Raw genomic sequence first — 20,168 nt, forward strand, 5'->3', positions numbered from 1 at the left:
TCAATGTTATGGAAGAGACAATGTCATTTTTTTTTTGGGAGGGATGTTCTATGTTTAGTTCTGACGGTCAACTTCTCCTTTCCCTGATGAGAGTCGCGGTTTCCGGCCGGAACTGTGGCTCATTTGGTAAGCGGTGGAGGTTGGGGGGATTTGTCTGTCAGGTTAGGATTATAAATTGGGGTATTTTTTTTTTTTTTTTATGTTTTATTATTACTCTTGTTTTGAGCGGTTTTGTGTTTATTGTGAGAACGGTAGTCAGCCTTTGTTGGTCCGTTAGGGGTCCAGTGAATGAAGTAAGGTTTCTTGTTTAGTTAGACATTTAAAATTTATTATATGGCTAGGTTTCTTGTTTAGATCAGCCATTTAAACTTTTATTATATAAATATGGTTTCTCGTTTAGTTAGACGTTCACATTTTCTTGGTTATATGATTTGGGTGGGACTAGGGATAGCCCCAAATGGGGGAATGTTGGGGAAAATGTATGGGGTGGACTAGTTTAATATAGGTCAACTAGCAGTGCTGAAAGACGGTCTGGCTGACGTTCTTAAAACAATTTGGAACAGATGGACATTTCAGTACGGCATGTTGTGTGCTGGTAATCTCGTACATTGTATGCTTTCATATCTTGTTCTTTTCTCTCTTTCACACAGACACACGTACACACACGTACACAGACACATACAGTCGCACAGACATACACACCGACACACACACACACACACACATTCCCTGTGACACAATACACACATACAATACACATACGTCTGTACGCAGACGCACGCACACACAGACACACACACACATACACACACACACACACACACACACACACACACACATCTCACTCTCTACATCATATCGTGTGTGGACATCATATCTTGTTTATCTCTCTTCATGTTCTTAATGTTCTTATCTCTCTCCGATGTTAAATCTACGTATCATCTTAATGTACGTCATGTCAGATCTGACATGATATGATACGTCATCATATCTGTCATGGGGGGGCAGGACTGAGAGGGGATTTAGGGGACAGGCAAAGGGATTGAGGGGAGAGTGTTTTTTGTTCAAGCTGTGGTGATCCTCTGCTCGACCCATAGCTCTTGCTGTTAAGAACTTCTTTTCTTAAATAAATTACCTATTTGTTACAATTGGAAATATCGTCTCCTGCTGTGTTAAACAACCTTCAGCCACAACAGGCCTCTATGGGATGTGGTGTGATTGGTATGTTGAACGGGAGGTGACTGAACGGTAACAACTGGTATAGATTATGACACAACGCAAGAGTACTAAACACATGCACATAGGTAGAATATTAGGTGTAGATTATGGCCGAAGTGAGGTGGTGAAAGAATTTTTTTTTCCTTGAGTGATGCTCCGCCCTCCCTGTCCGTCTGTGCGCCGAGGTGGTAGGTATTATGTCCATGGTATGTTCATAAAGGGGGGAGAGGTGAGAAGACCAACTGAGTTGATTAAGCAAATGTGATTGGGCTGTCTTGGAAAAGGAATTAACAAGAGAAAAAAGCTAAATGTATGAAAGAATGAATAATAATTTCTGTGTCTTCCTCAGATCTTATGAAAGAATGTGGAATCAAAAGTGCTGTAACTTAGGGAAAAATGGGTTTTTAAAAAAGTTGTGTTTTATTTAAAGGTATAATGATTAGATTAAATTGTTTTATTGTGTTCAACAAGCTCAAAAGTTGTTGTTTCAAAAGTAGGCCTCTGGCTATGAGCCTTGAGGAGCAAAAGCTAATTGATGATATGTACCAAAGAAAAATGGAAAAAGAAAAAATGGAGAAATTTTGAAAAAATGAATTTTAATTTTATTATGTATGGTTAGTATGTATAGAAAATCAAGTCAATATATCATATGTGACGATAAGAATCGTCAAAACGGGGAAATGTGGTAAATATTGAGTTGAATTTCATAAATAATAGGTGTGAATAATTAGGAAACCATAACATTATGCCTTGTATACTGTTTAGCAGAAGTGGCTGCAGGGCTAAATGAGGAACGAGACGCAGGGACAGTTGAATAGACAAAGGTCACACCTACTGTGACCAGATTAGACTGTATGGTAATCTGGCCCAAAGGGTCAAAGCGTATTCACACCACCACACCAAGGAGGGGGGCCACCAAGACCCCCCCTCTGTTTACTGAAAGAAGACTCACACAGCAACCACACGGACGGGGGCCACCAGCAGAACCCCTCTGTACTCAGCAAAAGACCCCACCGACGGGGGCCACCGACAGGCCCCCTCCATCTCTGTCCCATCACGTCGCCACAACCCAGAGGTGGGGGCTGCCAGCCCCCACAGGAGATCGCCCACAGGAGACGCATGATTGGATCAATTGTATTAGTAAAATGTACCATTATTGGCTAGAAATTATAGTATATAAGGGGATACAAAATGGGAGTTCGGGAGCCCCAGACCAAACCGGCCCCAGGGGTCTGTGGGCTCCACCGCTCCACCACCAGAGAGACTGTGCTGCTTTTTATGTGAGTAAATCATGGACCCATGGTTGGTTAGAATAGAATGTAAAGATACTTATCTTAGAAACCAGGCTTACTCATATAAAAAGGGGCCTACAGTAGTCAATGTATGTTCAAATTATGTTACCAAGTGACTGTTTATGTACAATATTGAGGTTTGAGAATGCAAACCTGATGGTGATTTCTGTACACAGACAGCCCTGTTAATGTTTTCTGATTTTTTTTTTATCCTATTCACCTTGGCTTCTGGCTCTGATCAAATAAATGTTGAATTGGACTATAGTTCATGGTTTGTCTGGCCTACACGTTTAATTCTTCATCTGCTTTAAGTCAGATGAAGAGATCAACAAATTCTATCAAATATGATCCCTTTCTCCTCCTTCCAGATAATCAATCTCATTGTACTGTACTACAATAACCTCAAATTATTGTAGAGTTCTGTGGGAATTTACCACAGACGCTCTCTGATTGGCCGACGCCAGTATTTTTTTCCGTAGCAGAATTTCACAGAGACGATCTCTGATTGGCCGAATCCAATTTCTAATGTTCCAATTCTAGCTTATTCCTACGTTGGTTCCTAGGTTGGTCCTAGGTTGTTTGTCTTAGAGCGTGCCGTGACTGCAAGTTCTTTAGACTGTTAAGCTTAGGCACTCTTTCAAAGTTGGTTAAGGTTAGAGTTTGTCTTAGAGCATGGCGATAGAACGCCAGGTAGTTTGCAGTCTGTTCGAGCGGAAATGGACAAAGGAATGAAGTACTTGTGACTGTTGTGTGGTGCTGCTAACAAGCTAACACTTGGCTAACAAGCTATATGGCGGATGCAGTCTGGACACAGTGGACAGTGGTCTGGAATACATCAACAGTGATACACTACTTTATCAAGGCAAGCCCTCCTGCCCTGGACGTGTCAACTAAACAGTGAGTCTCTCTCTCTCTCTCTCTCTCTCTCTCTCTCTCTCTCTCTCTCTCTCTCTCTCTCTCGCGCGTTTGGATTGAAAATACGTGGATTATGGCTTGTTCAATATCGTCTATGTTTGAATGAATGAATGAATGAGAACTTTATTAACAGATTGCAGAATGGGTACAATACAGTACGGCTCAATACACACAATTGTTAAGGGGATGCAGACCAGAGAAAGACGTTTGTCTTGTTTACATCAGGGTCCCAGATTTTCGATTCATATCGATAGTTTAATAGCTAGCCTTGGCTCGTTTAACAATATGCAAAATATGTGTACAGCCCTGTACTCATACTGAAGTTATTCTTGGTATATAATAGGTCTGATTGTGTAACGAATCGATTCCACGTCGCGCTGTGTGTGAGAGAGAGAAGGAGAGAGGGAGAGATCTGCCTGTGTTTGGAGACGGGGCGAGTTTTGTTTCTAACTTTTCTATTTATATATTGTGTTTCAAGTTGTGAATTAGAGTCTAGACTATACTTTATTTGACTGGTTGTGTGTTGTTGTAGTAACAGCTGAGCGACTCGTTCATAAGAGCCGATTCATTGCCGTGAGCGTGAGTCGAATCGCTCACGTCTTGCCATGAGTCTGTTGCGTGGTACTGTACATGTTTGCAAAATGTTTGGTATAGCGCCCCTAGTGGCGAAGCACCCACCGGCCGCCACTGGTCCGGACTCCGATATATGAAGCGAGGTTCAAAGGGACAGAGAAGACGGGTGCGTGAGGACAGGCGCTTGCCATGTCACCAGAACCGGCCACGGTTGAAGCCTTGGGGTGACTATAGAGAAGCCAGGTCCCGTATCTCACGGTTTGGGGACAAACACACAACACAGCGACGACACAACGAACCAATGCTTGCATTTGAATGAAGATGTCGTCTCGGAATGTTCTCATATTTATTTTCTTCTTTTTTGAGAATGTATATTCATATAGATGGGCCGATGATGAAATTGAATAATACCAGTGATGTCAGTAAAAAAAGAATTCCTTCCAATTCCATTCCTGATTATGGTCTCATTGGGTTGAACCATTTCTCTCACATGTTTTTGAACACCGTGCGTTTTGATTTTAAAATGTTCCAAATGCGTTTCCCTGCCAAAGTAGTCCTATACATGTAAACCAGAAATGGCCCCTTTTCAACCAAACTCAACCTGCCTTGAGAGCATGCTGTCTGTTGATGTGATGAATTGCGTTGAATCAAAAGTCCTTGTGTCATAATAATACAGTATATTTTTATGTGGCAAGAAGAACGATTTATTTTGGATATTGAAAACAAAACAAACAAAAAAAAAGAATTCTATGGACTGATGTCTGTGATTGATTTCGCAATAACAGAGGGTTTATAGCGAAGTGCATCTCTGGAAGTGGCAAGTTTTGACACAAGAGAATTCTTGTCCTTTTCTTTTGAGTTCACTTGTAAGCTCCACCGGGTCTCCTCTTGGGAGAGAATGTATCCATGGAATGATTATCGTCCTGGTGGTGGCGGCTCCCTTATTTGAAGCCTATTTGTTTTTTGACACAGTAAAGTGTTTTTTTTGTCTCTTTCACTCTTACTACTATTGAATGCTCTCTTTTGTGCTTTTTACATAATCCTCATGATGGGTTGGATTCTGCCAAGAAGATCTTGTTTTCTGGACACAGTGTATTAATAGCTTATTTTACAGTGAAGGAAAAACCATAATAATAACACGACATATGAACTGAAGTTAACTGGTATCTTACGCTGAGGCCATGTACACGGTGCTCAATAGTAACTACACTACCATCACTGTGATACTCAATGGAACTCTCTGATCATAATATTGTTTCATTTTGGAGATTTGCAATGAGTTTTTGAGGAAGGTTATTATTGAAGGTTTGGGGGTACATTTGCAAAATATCCACTTACAAGGCAAACATTGATGTATTTTCCTGAATCTGTATGTTGGCATGTGATTTCAACTGGTCTTTTCATGAGGTGTATGTTTTGTGATTATTCAGTTGTAACCCGTCTTATTCCTCTCAAAACCATTACTGTTTCACAACCAATTTCAATAATATTTTAGTGATTATATGTGGGACTTACTTGGACTTTTCCACCCTAATTCCTACTTGAAACCGGGATTGTCAGTAAACATGGAAAATGTACTGTTGTAATTAATTTATTTTCTTAGAATGTAAAGCTGGAGTGCATTATGTTGCATAGGTTTTGGGGCAACTTTCTTTATTTTTAATTAATAATTCTAATATAACATTTTACATCAGTCTGGGCAATAACTTAAACTCAGACTTAAAGGAGCAGTTCACCCAAAATAATAATACAGATAGTTTTGGTGTCATTTGCTTAGTTTTGGAGATACAATGGAGCTGAATGGCACTTGGCTTGTGGCGCCCTAAAAAAAATGTTTGAAAAACCCAAACACTTTTTTACTGAAGTATACCTGTATTCATTATTATGGGGGTGTAGTTGGGTAGAAAATAGTTCCTACATGAAACTGCCCACAACAAGGTCTCTGGAATATCTATTCTAGAGTAACAAGGTCATGATTTCTGGAAAGAAAAATGTTTCCTAAATATTTCCTGGTGTTTTGAGCCACAAGCCGAGTGCCATTCAGCTCCATTGTATTGGTGTGATGGCAGACAACTCCCAAAACTATGTATATCACACTGAAATTATCTGGATGGATATGGATTTCATTATTATAAAAAAAAGATTGGATGAACTTCCCCTTTAATTATGACCATAACACTCTTATTTAGAGTTATGTGAGCCCAATCCTCAACGGAACTATTTTAACGCATTTCATTTTGGAGGGTTTTGATCATCGATCTGCGATGCACCAATATCCAAGCCTTTAGCATTGCCCTGTAAAATGTTTAAGAAGAAAATATCAGGGACGCTGCCATTTCAATCTAATAACATAACTAAATGTATTGTGACATAAAATGATTAAGAGATAGCTTATGACACCAGCAACTATTGGGAGGTGCAATCATGAAGAAAAAAAAGAATCCTCAAAATATCAAGGTATTATTTAACTTTGCTCTGAAGCTAAAGCTTTGGAATTGATCATGTGTATGTTTGTGCATAAGAAAATGGGTATACATATATATATATTTATATTTTATGAATGTCTTTAAAAATGTTCTGCTGTAAAGCATCTGTTCCAATTATTATCATTTTGACTTTAACATTTGAGCTTGTGTCTGATTAAACAGTTGTTTCTGAACTCTGTGCTTTGCATTTGGTGACTAGTCTTATTTTAGTGTCATGAATGAATGAATGAATGAAAACTTTATTTAACAGATTGCAGAATGGGTACAATACAGTACGGCTCAATACATACAATTGTTAAGGGGATGCAGACCTGAGAAAGACGTTTGTCTTGTTTCCATCAGGGTCCCCCATTTTCAATTCATAAGACAGACAAATACATACATGTTCAATTTTGTTTTGTTTTAGCTGCATAAACAAGGCTGTTGGTGAGCAGTGATGCCACAGATTACTTGTAAAAGTAATCAGATTACTGATTACTGATTACTCCTTTAAAAAGTAATCCAAATTACTTTACTGATTACTTGATTATCAGAGTAACTTAGTTACTTTGAAAGTAACTAGGTTACGAAGTCGTCGTCGTTCCCCCAACAGTTTTTTTTAAACGCTTTATTGAAAGTGCATAAATTGTTTTTAACTTGTTTCTCTGCACATAACGTAAATTGTTAAACTAGTGCTTCAGCTTCTGTACCATCAAGTATGGTAAAGCAACAGTCTATGATGCTCACAGCATTAGAGCAGCCAGCCAGTGGTTTTACAAAACCAGTGTATCCATTCACATCTTACAAATGCAGGCTGAACTATTCAATTATATCAACTGTAACTATTAAATTGTTTTTTATAAATGTCTCTCTATAAACATACAACCAGTCTCTCTTTAACATGTAAATTAACTGTAAATCTGGCAAATAAGAGCTTTTGCTCTGCCACCATCAAATATACATTAATCAAAAGGGAAAGAAACAATCTCTCTCTTTTGCTGTTTGGCTGGCCTCCGAGTCCTCCTGTACCTAGTCGAAGCGTTGGCTAGTGTTGTGATTCCAGATGCTTTCAATGCAATTGGATGTGCTATTTTTAGCGGTAGACAGTATTTTGACTGAGGCTACGTTTAGACGAGCGTTTTGGGGTGGAAGTCTGAACAGAAACCGCAAAAGTCTTCTTGCGGTTTCACTTTTAATTTTGCGTTTAGACAAGCGTTTTGGGGTGGAATTCTCAGACGAATGCAGACGAGGCTGTAACAACGGAGCCCTGCTGTCACACGATTGGCGCATATGTCACATGACGTGCTGTGAAGACCCGCCCTACTCTGCCTCTGATTCGCAGACTGTGGATGGGGAATGTGATTGGACCAAAGCAGAGTCACTCACAGACAGAGAGTCCAGTCACGCCGCGGGACACATTCTTGTGTAACCCTTTCACTGCCACACTACGTCACTCCCAAATAAGAAAAACAGCTCAAAATGTATTTTTGACTGTCGAAAACGAAATAAAATACTGCATTCCGCCTGCATTATGAATTTATGATGAGATAGTAACGAAATAGTAACGCACAGCCACTTGGACAAGTAACTGCAATCAGATTACTGGCTTTTAAAGATTAACGCGTTAGATTACTATTTTCGGGGAAAAGTAATCAGATTACAATAACGCGTTACTTAGTAACGCGTTACCGGCATCACTGTTGGTGAGTTACTATATGTACAAGGAATCAAAATGTATGTGTTCAAGAAACATCACTAAGAATGAGTATTAAGAAGCGTATTCAAAGAGCATTCCAGACCTAGTACCAATAATAACTTTAAAGAATGTTTAAACCATGATTAATCTTGTCTCAAAGCTCAATAATCTCTTTCCAATGTGGTAATTTGATGAGGTCTCAAAAGAGTATACAGGGCTATTCTACGCAGTATGCAAAACCCCAAAGATTTGTGACATAACACTTCTACTTACTGTTGTGCCTGATAGATATCGACACACTCCTAAAACCCTTCAAATCCTATTAAGGATCATCTGAAAGACAAAATCTAACAACTGCAATGCAAATAATCTTTATTCGATCTTTTTTATGAAATAAAAATAAAATAAAGCAATTGACCATATTCACACGGTGGCCATTTTGCTCTTTTGTCAATCGGGTTGGGGTTTCGTGGGAAAGGTTCGTGATTCAAGAGGCGTCTTCGTCACATACCGTACACGCACGAGACATGTAGTGAAATGAAGGTGGCCACACCCGCCTTGATTGTGCAAAAAATACAAATAATAATAGTATAAAATATAATAGATAATATGTATATGTAATGTATAATACTATACAAAAACATACAGGTTGGGAAAGGGATCCCAACCTGAGCCTCAAAATGGCCCACCGTGTGAATACGGTAAATAAAAAACAATAACCTTCTCCTCCTGCTCCTTCTAATCTATATCATGAAGGGAAGGTCGAGATTCTTGAGTCCCTCGCCGACGTAGATGTAGCCGTGCTGCGCGGTCTCCGGCACGTGGAAGAAGCTGAGGCCCAACCAGAGCATACTGCGGAGCACAAACACCCTGCTGCCCTCCTCCTGCTGCATGCTCCAGGACGCGTGTTGCTTCTTCCCAATCCAACAGTGCAAAAATGCGGAAGCATTCGTCACCGCACGCCACTACGGTAAAGCGCCTTTCTTTTCAGGCCCGCTTAGACAAATGCTATGGCATTTCCGCGTACATTGCAACGAATCACTTGAAACCTCGGCTGGCTGTCTATTGCCATTCTCTAAGTCAAACTCTAACCTTAACCAGCTCCTTAACAGCGCCTAAACTTAACCCTTCTAACCTTAAGCAACTCCGAAACAATGCCTAACCTTAACCAACTCCGAAACAATGCCTAAACTTAACCGGCGAAATGAACGCACGTTAAAAAATATTGCCATTATCTAAGTCAAACTCTAACCTTAACCAGCTCCTTAACAGCGCCTAAACTTAACCCTTCTAACCTTAAGCAACTCCGAAACAATGCCTAACCTTAAACACACACCCTCCTGCTGCAGGCTCCAGGACCCTGCTCACACACACACACACACACACACACACACACACACACACACACACACACACACACACACACACACACACACACACACACACACACACACACACACACACACACACACACACACACACACACACACACACACACACACACACACACACACAGTGAAAGGGTCAACCTTCTTTTTTTTGTATTTTATTTTTTTATTATTTTTTAAACAAACATATAAACAAACACGACAACACACGATAAGATACACAAGCATTAGTTGACAGTGCACATCCAATGAAATCACATTTTAGTTAATTGTCATATATAGGATATACCCTTAATACCTGTTATCTAAAAACCTACACACATATGCTCCAGCTCGTACCCCCCCCCCCCCCCCCCCCCCCCTCCCGGACCCCCCATTGGATAATCCAGACATTACCATTATATGCTAGCTTTTATTTTCTCCACCACAAAGGGTCAACCTTCTGTAGTGTGGTCATGAAAGGGTTAACACTTTGTCATGTGGTTGTGAAAGGGTTAACCCTTTGTCGCGTGGCAGTGACGGGGTTAACCTTCTGTATTGTCGCAGTGAGGGTTGACCCTTTGGTAGTGTGGTAGCCACCCCAGTCTAGTGTAGGAGCTATTAATTATGTCTGTTTATAAATGCGTAGACTCTATCAAGTTTCCGTTTAGATTAATCTGGTAGGTAGGGGTCCTGGGGGGGGGGGGGGGGGGGGGGAGCGAGCAAGAGCATAGGTATTGTATTGCATTTATTATGGGTACATCTTTTAATTTACATTTATTTTGATTTAAGTACTGGACTGTCATTAATTTCATTATTGTGTCAATCATAGTCCTGTGATTTATTGTGGATTTCCATTGTTTATGTATTGTGTCTGGTTTTATGTAAAAAAAAAAAAAAAAAAAAAAATTATCTGGTAGGTGAAATCTATATATGGGCACAAGTGCAACAGGTCTAGTAGTGATGAATGGGTTATGGGGGAGATGTCATGGTTTTTACCTCTTGCACACAAGGGAGCCAGGCCAGCCATCATATTACCACGTGTTTTGTTTGCAATATACGTTTATCAGTATTATTCAACAAAGTAACTTTGCTGGAAGCTGGTTATCTTCATTAAAAGGAGAACCTCACCCAACAGTGAATACCGCCTGGACCTCTACTTGTTGAAGTGCGTCAAGAACAAGGTCCTCTCCCACACCAAGCCAGGTGGCCAATTGCTTGGTTAGGATAGTCACTAGTGTTGGGGTGTAAAGTACTTGAGTAATTGTACTTCATTACAATACTTAAGTACTGTTTTGGGGGATTTGTACTTTACTCAAGTATTATTAGGTTTGTATACTTGTACTTTTACCCAATTACATTTCAGAGAAAAGAAAACGTACTTTTTACTCCTTACATTTAAATGCAGACCTACAAAGTACAAATCTCGCAGGTCCAACCATTTTAATTAGTATATTTGTTTCTCTGGCCGAACTAACGTTAACGTTATTAACACTTTGAGTGCCAGGGACGCGATTTGTCGTTAGTTCATGCCGCCAGTTGAGTGCCACCAACGACATATAGCGTTTGTTTGTCGTATTTTTTTTTATTAGCGATTTGAATTCATATTTCATCAATCGAGCCTCACGCTAGTGGCAGACTCTCTCTGAGCTCAATTGGGAAAATACCGCCCCCTACCGTCTCTCCCTGTGTAACTGCACCCCATTGGTTTAGACTGATGGGGGAGGCGGTCCAGCCTCCTCATGTTACTCCCCGGCGAGGCATCTGAAGAGATCCAAGTTGATCGCCGACCCTCAGAACAGCGTGGATTATGTATTTCCAGTACCCAACGGCCAACGCTGAATCAATAAACGCGATCGATATTTGGAATGGCGATCAGGAATTGGAATAATCTTTTTGGAGAACATCTGATATGAGGTAAGCAATTTATTTGACCAGTCTTGGGGTAATCGGATCTATTTTGACCTATATATCAGCATGTGCCCCATGTGTGTGTGTGTGTGTGCGCGCTAATCAGGAAATGAGAGAATATATTTTTCAGATCGCTTATATAGCGTGCATAAGTACACATATACTATCGATAATCTAGCGTTTATTTGAAAACGATTCATAAATAGGCCGAAAAATGACAAGGTTTTTTGTGTATGCCAAAATATTCCAGTAAATGCCGTTTATCACGGAATCTATATATTTTCCTGAAAAACGAGGGTTCAAAATGCTATAAAACGGAAATGAATAGGGCGGCTAGGTGGTGCAGTGGGCAAGGCGCTCACCACCAATGCAGGAGACGCTGGGTTCGAGCCCAGCTCTCCGCATTGCTATCAGCTTGGCTGGTCGTTCATACTAATACAATTGGCAGTATTAGGGGGTGGGAAGCTGATGGGTGGGGATCAGACGTTGTGGACAGCGACTCCTACAGGTCGGTTGGTGCGCCTGCGCAGCAGAATCAGGAAGCGACGGGGGCGGCGTGTCCCTCCCACGCAGACCCCCGACGCTGAGAGATCGCGCTGTGCAGGTGAAAAGATGCGACGGCTGCTTCCTCGAGTACCGGAGGGGACACGTGATGTAAGGCTTCGTCCACATTGCAGCCGGCTTGTGGGAGGCATGGCCTAACAGCGTTCGAGACAGGGGAGGGTGGAATTGGACGATACGAAATTGGGATGGGAGAAAAATATAAAAATGGGAGAAAAAATGGATAAAAAAAAAAAAAATGAAATGAACCGATTAAAAGACAATCCGTCTCGACAATGTTGACTGCAAACAAGTCATTGATAAACGACGGGCAGATTAGACACATAGCCATAATTTAAGACAGAGATTATGTGTTTAGAGCGCTATCATTGAAGTGGGTGGTGGCATCCAACAATAAATAGTGCACGCCACGCTGGCAATCAAAGTGTTAATCTTAATATTCCATATATATATGGAATAACGTTCTAATTACATTTTCCTGAAGTCATTTAGAAATTTCAGAAACCGTGCCAGATAAAACGGGTACTTTTAGGAAAAGTCATTGAGTGACAGGCCGAGTGACGAGGATACATTTATTGAAAATGCCTAGGGGTCATTTGACCCCTTGTCGGCTGTGCTAGTGTTAAAAACAGCCAATCAAATCCCGATCAATGGAAAATTAACCCGCCCATACTCATGCTGATTGGTCCTTGTGCAAGACTAGAAAGCGGGGATCTTTGATTAAACACCTGCTATCAGAAGAATACGAGTGACAAGCTACAGAAGATGGCCACAAACGATAGTACGAGTGATGAAGAGGACAAAACGGAACATTTCATCGCCCCGGAATGAAAAAAAGTGTTGACTTTTACTTTTTAGTACATTTAAAAGTAGAAACTTTTTTACTTTTATTCAAGTGTGTTGTTAGCCAGATACTCTGACTTTTACTTGAGTACGATTTTGAGACGGTACCCATACTTTCAATTAAGTATAATTTCTGGGTACTTTTTACACCCCTGGGCCCTCATTCATCAACGTGTCTTACGCACAGATTTGTGCTTACCCTGTGCGTACGATCATTTCTAAGCAAAGAGTGGGATTCATCAATTTCAACTTGAACTTGACTTTGTGCTTATGTGTACGCACAGCTCGGACCACACTTAGCTGACGCCCAGTGGTAGAATATATTATTACAACAAGGAAATGAGCTTCTGTGCATAATAACACTGGCATGTTCTGTACGAACCGTAGTTCATTATAGTTCATTGTAAAATAGCAACAGTAGTGTAATTATGGTCAAAACCCTATAAATAGCATTTGGAATAATAGATCTTTCTCTCAGAATGAATGCAGCATGGTTTATATAGCGTTATGGGAATATACGGGGTGTAGGCTACTGACTGACTGCGCTCCGCGTAGCTTGATTGATTGATTGATTGAAAAGTTTATTAACAGATTGCAGAATGGGTACAGTACAGTACAGCTCAGTACATACAATTGTTAATTGGGGATGCAGACCAGAGAAAGACTTTCGTCTTGTTTACATCAGGGTCCCCCATTTTCAATTCATCATAAATCATAAAGCTCAACTCGTTATTATTTTGCGCAGACCGCAGAAACACGGGAACGTTTTGATTATATTTAAAAGGCTTTACGTTAAACGAAACAAGTGGAATTTCGAAGCTGTAAGCAGAATACAAGTCATATGAATATAGTGTTCTTCCCCCTTTTTACTGTATAAGAAAGAATAGAAAACGCATTGCAATGACACCAGATAGTGGACAGACTATGTATATGATGGGATGTTCGCGTTTTTGTTGATCATAGGCATGCTGTCAGAGTATGATATCTTAATCAAACATTCTAGAACATTTGTCGTCACAGATCATGTCCTAATAGAACATAGGCTACTATGGCATGGATCGTGATATTGTGTGGACTGTTATTATTACTGTACCGGTACCACCCATTGTGACAACAGCCTTGTGAGTCCCGCACACAAACATGATGGAATTCAAGTTCATGTATTGAAAGGCAGGCTACATCATACATGCAGTGAGATTCATTGTTCTTGTATATGCTCTCGTATTATTGTTTATATAGGCTACCCAATACTGACATCAAAATAGATTGTAGTATGCCTCTAGAAATCATATGCAGCAGGTAGAAAATTGACGGGAGATCCATCGCGATTTGGAATAAAATTGAGGAGAACTTTAATCCCTGGGTATTAATCAAACAACACGGGAAAAGGCAGTCATATTCCAGCGCGGTATTTATTAGTGTTTGCGCTGCCCAGGCAGCAATGGTTAATAGATATCATATCCGACATCACCGTAAGTGTACACGTCTGTCAGCCTGTCTCATGACACGCTTCCCTCGGCTTAGTCCATTTTTCCACATTTCATGGGTGTATTCCATTACCGTATATGGTTAATCGGGGCGTTTCTGGTATGCAAATACTTAAAACAGTGCACGAGCTTAAACGTAGGATCAAAGTCATATTCATCATGACAGGTGTGCGTAGAACCTGCGTACGCACGTGTGATGAATCCCGACTTCCCTGTGCGTACACTGATTCTACATTCTGTGCTTACGTGTGGAAATAGAACATATTCTACGCACACGTTGATGAATGAGGGCCCTGGTGTTATCTGAGAAACTCTATGGAGCGACTTTAACATAAAAGACACAGAGAAGTGTTCTGATGTACCCCAGTTGCTATTGCATGTACATATTTGTGTTTCATTACACGTATATGTACATACATACCAACTGTTTCGCCTGTTTTATAGCAACACTACTATCACCCACATCTAAGAAGGGAGATCGCCCCTTGAACGGCCCTTCTAAGGTTTCTCCCCTCCACATTGCCTGTGGTGCTTTTTTCCTATTGCTAGGTTTTTATGAGTTTTTCCTTACCTTCGTGTGGGGTATGTCTGGGAGTGTTGCATTTATTTATTTTACATTTTATTTTGGATTTTGTAAAGTGTCACAGCCAACTAGTGACACTGGTTAGTATGACATCCTGTTCTTATGTATGAGTATGAGGAATGTCTGTAGATTCTTCCTCCCACTTGTGAAAAACTGTGAGAACTATGGACTGTGGACTCTGGAACTGTAACTTGTGTACACTACAATATCTTGCGTGATCTTGGAGAGTGGAGTCAATGGAATCAATACAATAGGTTTATTGTATATATTTGTTATAAATCTAGGCATATGTTACTATAGGTGTCTAGATGTGATATGTATTCTGGCTGGTAATGCCCCGTCAGAAAGGAATTGAGAATAAACACGTTATGTGTAAACACATGTTAAGTGCCACAAGTCAACGAGTGACACTTTGTATAATATTCTTATGTTTATTATATATGATTGGAGCTATGTATATGACCTGTATACTCTTTATACACTTATAAAACTACACTACAGTTAATGGAATATGCAGTCAGACGGGAAACAGAAACCTTTTGATAATGCATGGAGCTGCACAGTCCATTTCTCTGTCCATTTCTCTGGAATGTGCTCTCTCTATCTCCTGGCCTTGAGCTAAGAGCGGGCCCGAGCAAACAGCAGGCCGGCACACATGCTAACCCTTGCCTGTCCTACATAGAGTGGACATATAACCAATGATTGGTACAAGTATGTGTATATATATGTATATACTGTATGTACTATATATATATATATATATATATATATATATATATATATATATATATATATATATATATATATATATATATATATATATATATATATATATATATATATGTACTGTATCATACATGTATGTGTCCATATGTGAAGTGCATGGGCTGCTCTGCACAGGGCCGGAATGAAAAGAGCAGGTTGGCACAGAGATGAGAACAGAGGAGAGAATCACTGTCTTAGTTAAACTACAAAATACATATATTGTTGTGTGAATCTAACCTTTTGCGTATGTAATAATTATGGAAACATATATATACTGCTAGTATATATTAATTATATGCTTTATAATTCTACATATAAAAGTAATCTGTACCGATGTGTCTGTCTCTCCTCCTCCCTCCACATGAACATACAGAACAGGAGTTTTCACAGATGGCCTCGCAGCACTGCCTGGTTACCAGGTTAACCCTTTGCAGGTTCTGTTAAGATAGAATGTGGAGGGACTTTCTCATACTCGAATGATATGTAACTACAAAGTAATAAATAACGGAGGGAATGATAAGACACGTACTGTACACGTACAGTGAAATGATTGGATAAATATGTACTGACGTACTAAAACGTTGACTGGCTAGTGAAATTTCATCACTGTATCTGAACCAATGACAGAGAGATCTTGAATTCCTTTATAAAGGCTAACTCACTTCATCTCGAGGGAGATTTTTGGTGGAGCTGCATTCTGATATATTGTAAGAAGAAACCTTTTGTACTTATAACCATGAACTGTGCCTTTATTGTAATCTTATATTTTTAAAAAATAAAACCTTTTTGGAACCCACTTCGTATCCATTCTTCTGACCAGTCGGGTAAGCATTGAAATGTTTTGCATTGTAACTTTACCCATTGTTTAAGCATGAGGGAGCACGGCTTCGTGATGTTCATGATTTATGATGTAAAACTCTAGTAGTGTGTCTTTAACCAGTCGGCAGCAACACGGCCCGTGATGTTCCTGCTGATTTATGATGTAAAACTCTAGTAGTGTGTCTTTATCCACACAGAGACCTAGAGAAAGAAATATATATCTATCTACCTATTTCTATATCTATATATATATATATTATAGATTCTATATAATGGGCTTATTAAGTAATGTTACAGTGATAATACGTGTGACGGATAAGGGAAATGGATATCATCTGATTAAAGAGTGTCCTACTGGTCAAATGAATCCTTCCTGGTGCAAATAAAATAATAGACTCCGCAACTCCAATCACTGGACCTAAGGTCGATGACTGGGGGGGACGGGGCGGTGCGTGTGTCAGGTCGGGTCGGTCGGGTTTAACCCCTGCAGTTTGTGGACGCATTGAGTTCTGGATATCACAGACATCGCAGGACGCTGCTTGATGTTGAGATGAGCGGACCAATGAGTTATTGGGTTATCAATCTGACCGAAGGCTTACATGAGCACTTATCATGGCGTCCCTTGCGTTGGGCATTTATACTAACTGAATAGGTGCTAACGGCCGAAGAAAACAGGACTACTGTCAAATGCCTCTGGAGTAAAATTAATTACAGATTTGACAAAACCTAACGTAGAAAGTTCTACTCAAAGAAAAAAAATCACGCTTCACAAGAAAGCTCTGGGGGGAGTTACATGTGCAACATAATTTCGTGCTTTGCCCACGGGAATGCAGGCTAGCTGACTTGATGGCTACCTAGCCCGAGGCTACAGGAGGCTACATAGCCCTAGCCCACAGGAATGCAGGCTAGCTAACTGGATGGCTACCTAGCCCGAGGCTACGTGAGCCAGCCAAAACGGCGCTCACTGGAACACAGGCTAACTGGCCACAAGCGAACTGAATGCTAACTGGATGGCTACCTAGCCAGAGGCTACGTGAGCCAGCCAAAACGGCGCTCACTGGAACACCGGCTAACTAGCCACAAGCGAACTGAATGCTAACTGGATGGCTACCTAGCCCGGGGCTATGTGAGCCAGCCAAAACGGCGCTCACTGGAACACAGGCTAACTAGCCACAAGCGAACTGAATGCTAACTGGATGGCTACCTGGCCCGGGGCTACGTGAGCCAGCCAAAACGGCTCTCACTGGACCACAGGCTAACTAGCCAAGAGCTAACTAGCTCACCACAGGCTAACAAGCCAGGAGTGAATTGATGGCTAACTAGCCAAGAGCTAACTAGCTCACCACGGGCTAACGAGCCAGTGCTAACACAAATGAACTGGCCCTAGCCAGACAGGAGCTCCCAACAGGCTAACAAGCCAGGAGTGAATTGATGGCTAACTAGCCAAGAGCTAACTAGCTCACCACAGGCTAACTAGCCAAGAGCTAATTGATGGCTAACTAGCCAAGAGCTAACTAGCTCACCACAGGCTAACAAGCCAGGAGTGAATTGATGGCTAACTAGCCAAGAGCTAACTAGCTCACCACGGGCTAACGAGCCAGTGCTAACACAAATGAACTGGCCCTAGCCAGACAGGAGCTCCCAACAGGCTAACAAGCCAGGAGTGAATTGATGGCTAACTAGCCAAGAGCTAACTAGCTCACCACAGGCTAACTAGCCAAGAGCTAATTGATGGCTAACTAGCCAAGAGCTAACTAGCTCCCAACAGGCTAACAAGCCAGTGCTAACAGGAAGTGAACTGGCCCTAGCCAGACGAGAGCTAACTAGCTCACCATCGGCTACCGAGCTGGTGCTAACTAGGTGAAGCTACCTAGCCCGAGGCTACACGAGGCTACATAGCCCTAGTCTACAGGAACGCAGGCTAACTAGCCAAAAGGGAATCGAGTGCTATCTGAAGGCTACCTAGCCGGAGCCCGAGCTAACATCAGGCTACATAGCTGAAGTGAACAGCAGACGCTAGCTCAAGAGAAGCTAGCACAAGAGAAGCTAGCTCAGGAGAAGCTAGCACAAGAGAAGCTAGCCCAGGAGATGCTAGCTCAGGAGGAGCTGGCACAACCAACGCTAGCTTAGGAGAAGCTAGCACAAGGGAAGCTAGCACAAGAGAAGCTAGCCCAGGAGATGCTAGCTCAGGAGGAGCTGGCACAACCAACGCTAGCTCAAGAGAAGCTAGCCCAGGAGATGCTAGCTCAGGAGGAGCTGGCACAACCAACGCTAGCTCAGGAGAAGCTAGCACAAGGGAAGCTAGCACAAGAGAAGCTAGCCCAGGAGATGCTAGCTCAGGAGGAACTGGCGCAACCAACGCTAGCTCAAGAGAAGCTAGCACAACAGATGCTAGCGCATCAGACGCTAGCTCAAGAGAAGCTAGCACAACAGATGCTAGCATTATCAGACGCTAGCTCAAGAGAAGCTAGCACAACAGATGTTAGCGCATCAGACGCTAGCTCAAGAGAAGCTAGCACAACAGATGCTGGCGCAGCAGATACTAGCACAAGAGAAGCTAGCCCAGGAGATGCTAGCTCAGGAGGAGCTGGCGCAACCAACGCTAGCTCAGGAGAAGCTAGCACAAGAGAAGCTAGCACAAGAGATGCTAGTTCAGGAGGAGCTGGCACAACCAACGCTAGCTCAGGAGAAGCTAGCACAAGAGAAGCTAGCACAAGAGATGCTAGCACGGAAGACGCTAGGACAACAGATGCTAGCTCAGGAGAAGTTGGCACAGGTAGCTCAGAAGAAGCTGGCGCAGCAGATGCTAGCTCATGAGAAGCTGGCGCAGCAGATGCTCGCTCAGGAGATGCAAGCACAAGAGACACTAGCTCGCATGTTGAGACATCTCAAAGGACTAGAGATCCCCGAAAGGGCCTCAATGGACCAACTGATGGAAAGAGAAGTAAGGACCTCCGGTCAAGATCCAGGGGATAACATGGTGGAGAAACTAATCCCACAGGTGCGAGACGGGAGCATGTCTCTCAATGTTGCAGCAGGATCAGTCATGAATGGAACACCTATGCAAGGATCATGCTTACTGCTTGAAAAGCTATTCAGAGGAGTCCCAGGGGGTAACCTACTGGCAGCCCGATGCGCAGCATGGTCACAAGACCAGTTACGTATCGAATGTATGCTGTATGACCAAGTCAAAATGCTATCTGACAAAAGGGGGGCCTCCCAGGAGTTCCCCCCGAAAACAACCAAGGACAGAACAGGGAAAAAGAAGTACCAATACCTACCTGCAGACGAGTGGGCCGCACTAACCCCAGAACAGCAAGCAGAGGTGAGGACAAAAAGGGAGGAATTCAAAGCCCGGAAGGAGAATCAATAGTATCCTTACCTTCTGGGGCCCTGACACATGACACTCAAGCAAGTGCAAACTGCACTTGACATACAGCTCATCTGTCAAGAGGAATAATATATATTGTTATTGTCATTTAGGAAGAAACATGACATAGAATACTACATGCATTTTGTATATATTTTAAGTATAATATGTAAAGATGTCCGTCCTTGCTCTAAACCCAGAGTAAAGTAAAGTGAATTTGTAATCTATTTCATTCAGAAGGGATTTCCTGACAGTAACTATTTGGTAGGTTAGCACCCTACCAACCATATCAGCTGCATGAGC

General features: G+C 41.7%; 1 protein-coding gene across 1 annotated transcript in view; it reads right to left on the bottom strand.

Moving 5' to 3' along the window:
- Positions 1-8,902: 8,902 nt before the first annotated feature.
- Positions 8,903-20,168, bottom strand: part of LOC311223364 (radial spoke head protein 9 homolog) — a gene marked incomplete at both ends in the record, with an annotated part of 54,791 nt that continues 43,525 nt past the window's right edge. Inside the window, one exon of the mRNA XM_084308154.1 lies at positions 8,903-9,073. Coding sequence (XP_084164280.1) covers positions 8,903-9,073 — 171 coding nt within the window. The remainder of the gene's footprint in view (positions 9,074-20,168) is intronic.

Source organism: Notolepis coatsorum (assembly GCF_963971535.1).
Source record: "Notolepis coatsorum genome assembly, chromosome: 2".
In the NCBI taxonomy this organism is placed as follows: Eukaryota; Metazoa; Chordata; class Actinopteri; order Aulopiformes; family Paralepididae; genus Notolepis; species Notolepis coatsorum.